This window comes from Oryctolagus cuniculus, chromosome 1 (assembly GCF_964237555.1).
Source record: "Oryctolagus cuniculus chromosome 1, mOryCun1.1, whole genome shotgun sequence".
Taxonomy (NCBI): Eukaryota; Metazoa; Chordata; class Mammalia; order Lagomorpha; family Leporidae; genus Oryctolagus; species Oryctolagus cuniculus.
This window is the reverse complement of record NC_091432.1, coordinates 190,232,177-190,244,148: the sequence shown is the minus strand read 5'-3', so window position 1 is coordinate 190,244,148 and position 11,972 is coordinate 190,232,177. Positions and strand designations below refer to the sequence as shown.

At 35.5% G+C, this 11,972-nt stretch overlaps 1 protein-coding gene across 1 annotated transcript in view; it reads right to left on the bottom strand.

Moving 5' to 3' along the window:
* The window catches only part of IFT74 (intraflagellar transport 74), a 116,406-nt gene that overhangs the window by 98,219 nt on the left and 6,215 nt on the right, over positions 1 to 11,972 (bottom strand). The window contains exons 4-8 of the mRNA XM_002708044.5: positions 9,867 to 9,915; positions 7,632 to 7,730; positions 7,396 to 7,456; positions 5,295 to 5,354; positions 4,145 to 4,206 (exon numbers count right to left, since the gene is read on the bottom strand). Of these exons, the coding sequence (XP_002708090.2) occupies positions 4,145 to 4,206; positions 5,295 to 5,354; positions 7,396 to 7,456; positions 7,632 to 7,730; positions 9,867 to 9,915 (331 nt within the window). The remainder of the gene's footprint in view (positions 1 to 4,144; positions 4,207 to 5,294; positions 5,355 to 7,395; positions 7,457 to 7,631; positions 7,731 to 9,866; positions 9,916 to 11,972) is intronic.

The following is an 11,972-nucleotide window of genomic DNA, read 5'->3' as shown; positions in this document are numbered from 1 at the left end:
TTTTTAAAAATGGATATTTCTCTCTCTCTCTGGGAAAATTTATTCCAATGCATCTGTGCTCGGGCTACAGGATCTTCAGGTGGTAGATACAGTAATGTTTGCTGAATTGCTTTCTGTAACACTAATTTCCAGAGAGACATTAAGTACTTACAGGAAAATAAAAATAAGTATGGTCAAATTACTACAGCAAACACTAGGTTTGAATAAAAAGAAACAAAATGCTTAACTAAACTACTCTGTGATCATTCAAGATCTAAGTATTAAGAAGTGCTAAAGTTACCTGACAACAAAACCCTTTCTTTGAGGTAAATGTAATAAGAACTCATAACACAATAATAGTCCAAGAAACAGCAGAGAACACTGACCTTGAGAATAATAGGAAAGGTTTATCTGAAGTGAATTATTTGCCATTCCTTATAATCCATTGGCAGCAATCCTAACTGTAATAACATCATTACTAACAGTGACACTCAAAACTGTAGCAAAATCTATTAATTTTTATCTTCTATAAATGAGGAAATTAAATGTATTTATATCTTTAGAGATAAACATATTACTAAAACAGTGAAATATATTTACAGATGAAATGATATGGGATTTTCTTCATCATAATATATAGATGGGAATAGCTGCTACAGTTGTGGATAGAGCAGAGTTGGATATGAACTGAAGGGAGCTGGGGATGTACATAGAGTTATAATACAATATTTTGATGTATGTTAATTTTCCCAATAATAAAAATTTTTAAAAAGTGTATGTACTTGAATTTCTTTAAAAAGAGAGACTAAAAATAATGCACATCTATGCCACAATCTGCAAAACAGCCATTTTACAAGCTGTAGAAAGGCAGGCATTGGTCCAGCAGTTGGGAGACCACTTAAGAAACTCCATACTGGAATGCCTGGTTCAAGTTCCAGCTCCACTTCAGATTCCAGCCTCCTGTTAACATGTACCCTGAGAGGCAGCAAGTATGTAAGACCCATTTATGTGCAAGACCTGTGATAAGCTCCAGGCTCTTGGCTTTTACCCAGTCAAGCCTAAGCATTTTGGACATTTGGAAAGTGAATCAGTAAGTAGAAGATCTCTCTGTCTCTGTCTCTGACTCTCTGCCTTTCAAATAAAAATGAAAATAAAATAAGCTACATAAATAACAAATTCAGTTTAAATGTCTATTGAATCTGTTTAAGATCTGTTTAGCATGATGTATCCTGTGAAGCAGATTTTACTTATTATAATGCATACTTGCTGCATGTATAGAAATGTGTTTAAATAAAGGGTATAAATTTTTAAGTTTACTATTTCTTTACATATAATATCAATTATACATTATTTTAAATACCAATTATAAGAATGATTATGGGAACACCATGCTTCTTTTTCTAAATAATCATTCTACCAAAATGTCACTTCTTAATTATATGGTGCAAATATTTATAACTGAGAAATATAGTAAAATAAACATAAATGAGTGAACATTATATCTAATACCTTCCATTTAAGAGAATCTTATCATTGAATATTGAATATTCAATAATGATCTGTCTAAACGAAAAAAGGGTATAAAATTATTATCATGTGCACTTTCAAAGACAACTAACTTTGACTAATATCCAACTACCAAATGTAGATATCAGAATTAGAAGAGAATCATTTGTTCAAACAGGCATGTTAAAATTAATTAGATGCCTAACTATTAATGATGTAAGAAGACGTTATACTATAACCAACTTATTATGGAAGGGTTTTCCATAATAAATCAGGTGATTATACCATACTAAATGGAAAGAGAAGTATGAAAACAGAAGCTTTTTCTACCAGCCTTCCCAAAGGGTACCATTTCCTGATCCTTTTGAAAGTGCAGAGTCAAGATAGGATCCTTCTGTTACTCAAACACTGATCACCTGGCTAACACAAGAAATAAATCTATCTTCCTGCTGTATATAAAAGTAAATTTCATAACTTTTACTCTTTTTTTTTTTTTTTTTGACAGGCAGAGTGGACAGTGAGAGAGAGAGACAGAGAGAAAGATCTCCCTTTGCCGTTGGTTCACCCTCTAATGGCCACCGCGGCCGGTGCGCTGGGCCGGCGCACCGCGCTGATCCGATGGCAGGAGCCAGGTACTTATCCTGATCTCCCATGGGGTGCAGGGCCCAAGCACTTGGGCCATCCTCCACTGCACTCCCTGCCCACAGCAGAGAGCTGGCCTGGAAGAGGGGCAACCGGGACAGAATCCGGCGCCCCGACCGGGACTAGAACCCGGTGTGCCAGCGCCACAAGGCGGAGGATTAGCCTAATGAGCCACGGCGCCGGCCCATAACTTTTGTTCTTAATCTACATTTCTCCCCAGAAGAGACAGGCAAGCTTATTTCACTCAGCTTTAATTACAAACTGCAGATATAGTTTTCAAATTGGTCAGTGACACTCTCAGGACAAATTATCATGTTTTTCCTTAGTCAAATGAACCAAATGGACATACAAATTTTGAAGGATCTTAAACTTATAATCTGGGAATGTTTTTGTATGAAGTATCTGTAAAACATGTAAATCTGATCTGTGTATTACAGACTTTGAGATAAATAATGAAATAAAAGGGACTTAAATGTTCTAAACTCTTCAAGGTGTTCAGAGAGTTATACCTTATATATTTCTTATTTTTTATGGTTCCTAGGAGTGTATCTCTACACAATAAATGATAGTTATTTGCTAAGTGGTTTAAAAACCAGGAAAAAAAATTCAAGGAAGAGTCTGGTTACTATGAATGGAAATTTCTTTGTTAAAGGAAAGGGACTGTTAATATTTTCAATTTTTTTAAATATTAAGCATGCAATTTGTTGAATGTGTTCTTTTTTTTTTTTACTTTTTTAAAAATGATTTTATTTATTGATTTGACAGGTAGAGTTAGACAGAGAGAGGCAAAGACAGAGAGAAAGGTCTTCCATCCACTGGTTCACTCCCCAAATGGCCGCAATGGCTGGAAGTGGGTGGATCTGAAGACAGGAGCCTGGAGCTTCTTCTGGGTCTCCCACAGAGGTATAGGGGCCCAATCACTTAGGCCATCTTCCACTGCTTTCCCAGGCCATAGCAGACAGTTGGACTGGAAGAGCAGCAGCCAGGACTTGAACCAGCAACCATATGGGATGCCAGCACTGCAGGCAGAGGCTTAGCCCGCTATGCCACAGCGCTGGCCCCAGTATTTTCAACTCCTAAGAAATCACTTTTCAGCCATATCAAATGATAGATGAGGAGAGAGGGAGAGTTCTTTTTATCTTTCAAATGCTTTATTGCTTTATTAGTATATTTTAACATCCTATTCTTCATTGAATATATACTATTTATTCAGAACTAACATAACAGTGTATTTGGTATTACCATATTTTGGTAATTTTAGTTAATTACTATCATTGCTCTCAAAGAGATTATAAATATTCAAAGAGATAATATTATTAAATTTCTGGAATGGAATGTGAATGTGTGTGTATATAAAACAGCTCATTTCCTAGGCTTGCATTGCCATAGACAATATTTGATTAAGATTATACAAAAGTTGATGAAGAACAATTCTTTGAATTATAACATATCTACTTATTACCTAGGTAGGCATTACTTCCACTGCTATGACTACTTTATTACCAAAGTCAAGGTATTGGTATTTATTCTTCAGACAAGTTATATTATATATACAGTTGTACATAAGATCTACATATGATATGGGTTACTAATATAATAAAATTATAAATACTAATGAAATAATGTAAATAGACTACTGCCTAATAATACATGTTTCATTAGACTGGGCCTGAAATACCTTAATTCAATTTAGATAAAGGCCCAAGTTAAAATTAAAATTGGTAGACATAAAGATATTCTTACTTATTTTAGATTTTAAGTTCTTCTACTGGAAGGAGAAATCCTATTTATATAATCTATGTAGTAATTTTACTTTGTACAGAATCAATTTTTTAGTGTTAAGTGGAGATAACATGAATAAACAATAAAGTCTGTATTGCAAACATTTTTTAAATGAAAAAACGCAACATGGAAAAACAGTTAAGAAAAATTTGTAAAGATATAAATGACTTGAAAGTTGAACTACCTAAAAAATTCACTTAAGAATCTGTTTGATATTTAAATGGGTTAAACTTACGCTTGTCTTTCAGTAAATATGATATCCATGCTTTGTGTTTCTCGATCATTTTGGGCTTTAAGCTAAATAAACAGTTAACAGAAAAGTTAGTGATTTAATAAAAAAAAACTAACACAAATTCTTTCTTTAAAGGTTATTCAGGTTATGAAATAAAGGAGAGATTATTCAAAATAATCAAACGATAAAAAGTTTATGAAAAAATAAACAGTAACTATTTCCTTTAACAAAAAAAATCACTAATAAAATCTTTTTACACACCAAAAATATTCATTGCCTTTAGTGATCTGCCAAAAAATTGAATATAAACTTAATTTATATAAAATGCATTTCAAGAACTTATTGAATATTCAATAAATACTTGACTAGAAATTTGTTGAATTTAAAACCATCACAAATTTTATTTTTAAATCACTCAAGGAGTTTACCTAAGTATTCCTACTTGACTCTACCTGTGTATATACAACCTACAATTTGGACAAATCCCAAATAACTGACCAAACACATAAGGCATTGAAATACAGTTTTAAAGTTGTGAATTCTCCTGTGTTGTTAAGCTAAAAATAACCTACTAAATTATGGTTTTGGAACCCAATTTTAGAAGAGTCTTCTTTATGTATTCTTGGAATAATTTTTTGATCATGTAATGAGTTTTATGTTATTTTCAATCAAAATAAGCTATCTATAATTAAAACAAGTTAGCTAATATATTTCATTGTTTTCTATCAAATAATTAATCTAAGAAATTTGTATACAAATTTTCACTTACCAACCAGTTAGTATTACATCTGCCATTATATCTATTCATTTTTCTTTTTTTGTTATAAAAGCTATGTAAAAGTGCCATTTACCTCTATCAAGTACTCAGCTCCATTTGGGCAAAAATTATACCGAAAATATAAACTGACATATATATATAAGGAAATGTAGATGGCACTCTCTGACTAACGCTAAGTGTGATACCAATTAAAACAGCCTGTAGACACAGTAACTAAAGTGTTAACTGGGAGAGACAACCAATGGGAACAAATTTTAAAAGAGCAGTTAAGGGAGTTCAAATATAATAGTGGTATTTAAGGTCAGAGTAATGCCCATCACTAAGGTTCATAAAGTCGCATATAGATCTATTGCTTATATTTATAAATTTTCTTACCATGTTGTAATCATTCATTACTTCTTCCATTTCAGTATTGGTATTAAGTTTATCTACCAACTAAAAACAAAAGTACAAAAAAATTTACATATATTACTCTTTATAAATGTTGTCTGTTAATTCATCACATAAGCATTCAATTATACAAACAAACAGTAACTTAAGTATTAGGAATTCTTAAGTGTATTATTTTCCTGGATATAAACAAATTATTTAGCTACCTAAGTAAACATATACCACATATTTGGCCAATAAGTAAAATACCTTTTTAGAATAGAAAAGTGAGCAGTAATTAACTACTCCTGCAGATATCTCAGAGAGTTTCACTTGCTCTGAAAAGATGCATGAGCTTTTAAAGAAGAGTCTATCAAAAATAAATGTTTTAGGAAGATCTGTCATACTGTATTTTTGAGGGGAGAAAAATATTAACAGATTTAAAATTTATACTAAGGACAATATAAAAGATTGTCATCTTCCAAAAACTAAAAAAACAAAAAACAAAAACCAAGAGTATAAATAGAACACTAGTAAACCTACTTCAAAATGTTAGGCAATAGCTAACAAAGTATTTATCATGTCCCAAACACTATTCAGAGCCCATTATTCATATTAACATGCTTAATTTCCACAATTATTATAGATAAAAGAGCTAGTAACATCTAACATTTACTGGGAACTAACCATATGTCAGACTACTAAGCGCTTTCTATGTATCAGGTATTATTTTATTAAACCTACAAACAGCAAATTTTGCATTTTATTATTTTCATATTAAGCAATTTACTTCATAAATCCCAGCATAACTAAAAATTTCTTTTCTCAGTCACTTCATATCTTATAAAAATTGCTTGTCTCATATTTAGATTAAACATTATTTACTAAACAACCCCAATGAATATTTCATCCTATAAAATGTTTGTTATGGATTGTATAGCTCAGAATATTTAACAATTACAATACACAATTAGCAAATTTTATTGTTAACTATAATGTAACAATATCAAATATGACCATCCTAATATACCTAAATATTATGGTAAAATATCACTTGCTTCTTGTAACACTATTTCTTAACAGAAAATGTGAGATAAAAGCTTGTCATTTTCATTAAACAAAGCGCCCAAGAAACTGATAGAAAATATGGACCCTAGATATTTTCATGGGCCCAACATCACCCCAAGCATTAAAAGCAGTTATCAACTTTGCCAAAGGGATTGTTTGTTCTGAAAGTCCACATCAGTATGCATACTTGGTAAAGCTATTTTTTAAGTTACATAGTCTATTTTGATAAAATACAGATAATTTATTTTGAATAAAACATAAAGATGGAGGTAATCTGCCTGCTAAACCATTAAATTTTTAACATTTTATAATAACAACACTTTTTGAAAACCAAAACATAGGGTTGGCGCTGTAGCGTAGCAGGTAAAGCCGCCACCTGCAGGGCCGGCATCCTATATGGGTGCCGGTTCAAGTTCTGGCTGCTCCACTTCTGATCCAGCTCTATGCTATTGCCTGGGAAAGCAGTAGAAAATGGCCTAAATGCTTGGGCACCTGCACCTACGTAGGAGACCCAGAAGAAGCTTTTGGCTCTTGGCTTCAGATTGGCGCAGCTTTGGCCCTTGCAGCCATTTGGGGAGTGAACCAGCAGATGGAAGACCTCTCTCTCTCTCTCTGCCTCTCTGTAACTCTACCTTTCAAATAAATAAACAAATCTTAAAAAAAAAAAAAAAAACTAAAACGTGTTTTGAAAGCAATGCCATTATTATTACCCAGTAAATGTTAACTTCTTCCCAAATTGTAATTTTAATCATAACTTTAATATTGTTAGGGAAAAAAGAATGTGTATATTTTTGTATTTGTAAGTAAACATTTTTTAAAAATACTGGAAGAATACTTATCAATCTGTTAAGCCACATTAATTTTGGGGAGAGAAATGAGAAAGAAAGGAAAGCAGCCCTTTATTCTCTTTCTTTTTATGGTTTCAATCTTTCACAGTAAGTATATATTCCTGTATTACTTTATACTTAAAATAATGTATTTTAAAGTGGAAAAGCAATGAAAATATTGAAAAGAAATTCTCTCAGAAAAGTGCAGATACCATGTTATAGTCTGCTAGTTGTCCTTGAAACTCTTTGATTTCAACAGCTAAAGTCTCTGCCCTATAAACATAAGAAAAACACATTCATAAATATATAAGTAGATGAACATTTCAAGCATTATGGATACGAAAAAATTCAATATGATGAATATACAATACTGAATGACCAATAAGTACTTATTCAGAAGTATAAATAATAAAAAAGTCTTGTATATTTTAAATGAAAAAGTACCTACCTCTTTTCATATGACAAATACACAGAATTCTCCTGATTGTACATTTCTATTTCTTTCTGAAGCTTATTAATTTCAGTTGTAAGTTCACTTATTTTACTTCTGATCAAAAAGAAATAAAAAAGTCAGGAATAATTCTAATCCAGAAGGCTTTCTAGTTAAATCTTATATTTTTCATAAATGTACAACATAAATGGTTTATGAAATTAGTTAAATGGCTCATTAAGCTCTGAATAAAGATAACCTCAGTCTATTCTAATCAATTAATTTGAAACTGACATAGATTCTGTAATCATTAACAAATTGTTAAATTAACAACAGGAGTCACTGTGTACTAATCCCCATGCAGGACCTCTGTCCTCAGAGTTGTATGATGAGAGTTAAATGTGATACTGGTTCCCAAAGTTTTTGTGTGCTTGTGTGTGCAAACTGTTGAAATCTTAACTTGGTATAGAGTTGATCTCCTATGTACAAAGTTAATTGAAAATGAATCTTGATGGACAATGGGACTGGGAAGGAGAGAGGGAGGAGGAAGAGGAGGAGGAGGGGTGGAGGAGGGGTGGAAGTGTGGGAGGAGGGTGGGTATGGTGGGAAGAATAACTATATTCCTAAAATTGCACTTTTAAAATTTGTATTCCTTAAAAAATAAATTTAAAAAAAATTAAAGAAGCAAAAAATTTAAACTTTATGCTATATTTTCTTTATTTCTAGATTTTTTTTTTTTTTTTTTTTTGGACAGGCAGAGTTAGATAGTGAGAGAGAGAGACAGAGTGAAAGGTCTTCATTCCGTTGGTTCACTCCCCAAATGGCTGCTACGGCCGCTGTGCCTGGCGCGCTGCGCCGATCTGAAGCCAGGAGCCAGTTGCTTCCTCCTGGTCTCCCATGCAGGTGCAGGGACCCAAACATTTGGGCCATCCTCCGCTGCCCTCCAGGGCCACAGCAGAGAGCTGGACTGGAAGAGGAGCAACTGGGACAGAATCCGGTGCCCTGACGGGGACCAGAACCCTGGGGTGCCGGTGCCACAGGCGGAGGATTAGCCTAATGAGCCGTGGCGCCGGCCTATTTCTAGAATTTTTTAAAAGATTTGGTTATTTATTTTGAAAGTCAGAGTTAAGAGAAAGAAGGAGAAACACAGATCTTCCATCCACTGGGTCACTCCCCAAAGGACTGCAACAGCCAGACTGTATCAGGCCAAACCCGGGAGCCTGGAACTTCTTCTGGGTCTTCCATATGGATGCAGGGTCCCAGGCACTTGGACCATCTACCACTGCTTTTCCAGACACACCAGCAGGGAGCTGGATTGGAAGTTGGGTAGATGAGTCTCGAACTGGTACCCAAAAGGGAAGCCTGTAATGCAGGCGATGGCTCAACCCACTATACCACAATGCCAGACTGACTTATGCTATGGTTTAAACCTTTGTGTGCCTTCCAAAATTTATATTCAAATTTAACCCCCAATAAAATTAAGAGATAGGTGTCTGGTGCAGAAGGTAAGATGCCATTTGGGATTCCTGCATTCAATACTGCAGTGCCTGTGAGTCCTGACTCTGCCCCGTTTCTGGCTTCCTACCAATATGCTCTCGGAGAGGCATAAGCAATCGTGTCCCTGCCACGCACATGAGAGACCCAGGCTGAGTTCTCAGTTTATAACTTTGGCTTGGCCCAGTCCACTAGCTATAGGCATTTGTGGACTGAACTAGTGGATAAAGGCTCTCTATTTTTCTGCCTCTCAAATTAATTAATTAATTAAACTTTTTTTTAATAAAAAAAAAAGCAGTATTAAGAGGTGGAGCTCTGGGATGCAATTAGTACATGAGGTTTTTCCCTTATAGATGGGATTAATGCCTTACATAGCTAGGCCCTTTTTTTGCCCTTCTATCATGAGAAGATACAGACAGCCATCTATGAGGCTTTCAGCAAACATTCAATCTGCCAGCACTTTGAGTTTGGACTTCTTAACTTACAGAACTATGAGAAATAAATTTCTATTATTTGTAAATTACACAGTTTCAAGTATTCTGCCTTAGTAAATCAATCAGATTTTATGACAAAACATAAACAGAATTAAAATTCTCAGCCTAACTGGATTATCACATCTATTCTGCAGTACAGCCAAATGAGCCAATATTTAATTAGAATACAAAATAATTCTTAGAAATCAAAAGACACCTAATTATCATAAGTACCACAGCTAAAATTCAAGATCATACATAGAAAAGATGTGTTTGTTTAACATACCTGAGAAGTCCAAGATAATAAGATTTGTCTAAAATTTGTCTTTGGGGACCTAAAAAATATTTTTTAAGCGTTAGTGTTCAGTTTTAAAATTCCACTCAAACAGCAAACTCAGCACAATCAGAATAATACACAATTCTCATACAGTAGCCACGAATGTCCCAATAAATCAAGAACTGTTGAAATAGAAAAGAGAATAAATATCTTAGAATCATGATAAAAGGAAAGCTTGAATTCAGACCATGAAGATGGGGGGCTAGTGCTGTGATATGGTGGGTAAAGCCACTGTTTGTGGCACCAGCATCCTGTATGTGCACTGGTTCAAGTCCCAGATGCTCCTCATCCTATCCAGCTCTTTGTCTATGGCCTGGGAAAGCAAGTGCTTGGGTCCCTGAACCCACATGGGAGACCCGGAGGAAGCTCTTGGCTCCTGGATCCTGGCTTCAGATAGGCCCAGCTCTGACTGTTGTGGCCACTTGGGGAGTGAACCAGCAGATGGAAGACCTCTCTCTCTCTCTCTCTCTCTCTCTCTCTGAACCAGCAGATGGAAGACCTCTCTCTCTCTTTCTCTCTCTCTCTCTCCTTTTTCTCTCTCTGTAACTCAGCCTCTCAAATAAACAAATAAATAAATCTTAAAAAAAAAAAAAAAACACAAAGATGGGACCACCGGTGAGCTGTTAGGACAACAGACTCCACAGGACAGGCTGACTGCATAGACAGCGAATCTAAGGGAGTTTAGAACAGAACTTTCCAAAAGAACTTTCCACAATAACGAGGTTATATTAGCCCTGGTCAATAGAGTATCCAGATGGGACTATTAAGAGCTTGAAATTTGACGGGTTCTACTGGGGAACTATTTTTTTCTACTTAATTTAAATTTATGTAGCTTTATGTGACGATTGGCTGTCATACAGGAGGACAGTGTTGATATTCCTCAATAGAAGCAAGAGATCAGGATTTTTCAAATTTTTCTCAGATATTTTTAAGAAACCTGATACCTTGTAAGGGTCCCAAACCTTACAAGAGATGAAGTACCCTGCAAAAGGTGAGAGGTGATGGTAGAGACTACTGCTGTGAGTTTTTTGCTGAAAAGAAAAGGGGAATGTTTTATTATTATGGGAAACTGGACATTAGAGTAGATAGGAACAATAGCAGCACATAACAGCATATGGTGAAAACAATCAAAATTCTCCTATAGGGCTTTTTATTTTTATTTTTATTTATTTATTTATTTATTTTTTTGACAGGCAGAGTGGACAGTGAGAGAGAGACAGAGAGAAAGGTCTTCCTTTGCCGTTGGTTCACTCTCCAATGGCCGCCATGGCTGGCACGCTGCGGCCGGCGCACCGCGCTGATCCGATGGCAGGAGCCAGGAGCCAGGTGCTTTTCCTGGTCTCCCATGGGGTGCAGGGCCCAAGCACCTGGGCCATCCTCCACTGCATTCCCTGGCCACAGCAGAGAGCTGGCCTGGAAGAGGGGCAACCGGGACAGAATCCAGCGCCCCGACCGGGACTAGAACCCGGTGTGCCGGCGCCGCAAGGTGGAGGATTAGCCTAGTGAGCCGCGGCACCGGCCTCCTATAGGGCTTTGAAGTCTACTGGTAGACATTCTCTTAAATGAGACTGGAGAAAAGTAGTAAGTATGAATTTTTGTATGTTTCTACCTTTAATGTCTTCCATAAGTAATATTAAACAAATATTTTTGTAAATATATTTTTAAGACTAGTTGAATGAATACTTGCTGGTTAATTTGGAGTTATTTTCTATACTATTTTAATTATTAAGCAAACGTAAAAATAATCAGTGGGTTTTTAAAATTTAGTCAGCTGAATGATATCACAAGAAAATTTAAGGCTCTTGAAGGGCATGATATACTGTATTATGAAAAATATAGGGGCCGGTGCTATGGCATAGCGAGTAAAGCTGCCACCTGCAGTGCTGGCATCCATATGGGCGCCAGTTCGAGTACCCGCTGCTTTTCTTCCCATCCAGCTCTCTGCTATGGCCCAGGAAAGCAGTAGAAGATGGCCCAAGTCCTTGGGCCCCTGCACCCCTGTGGGAGACCCAGAAGAAGCTCTTGGCTCCTGGCTTTGGATCAGCGCAGCTCCGG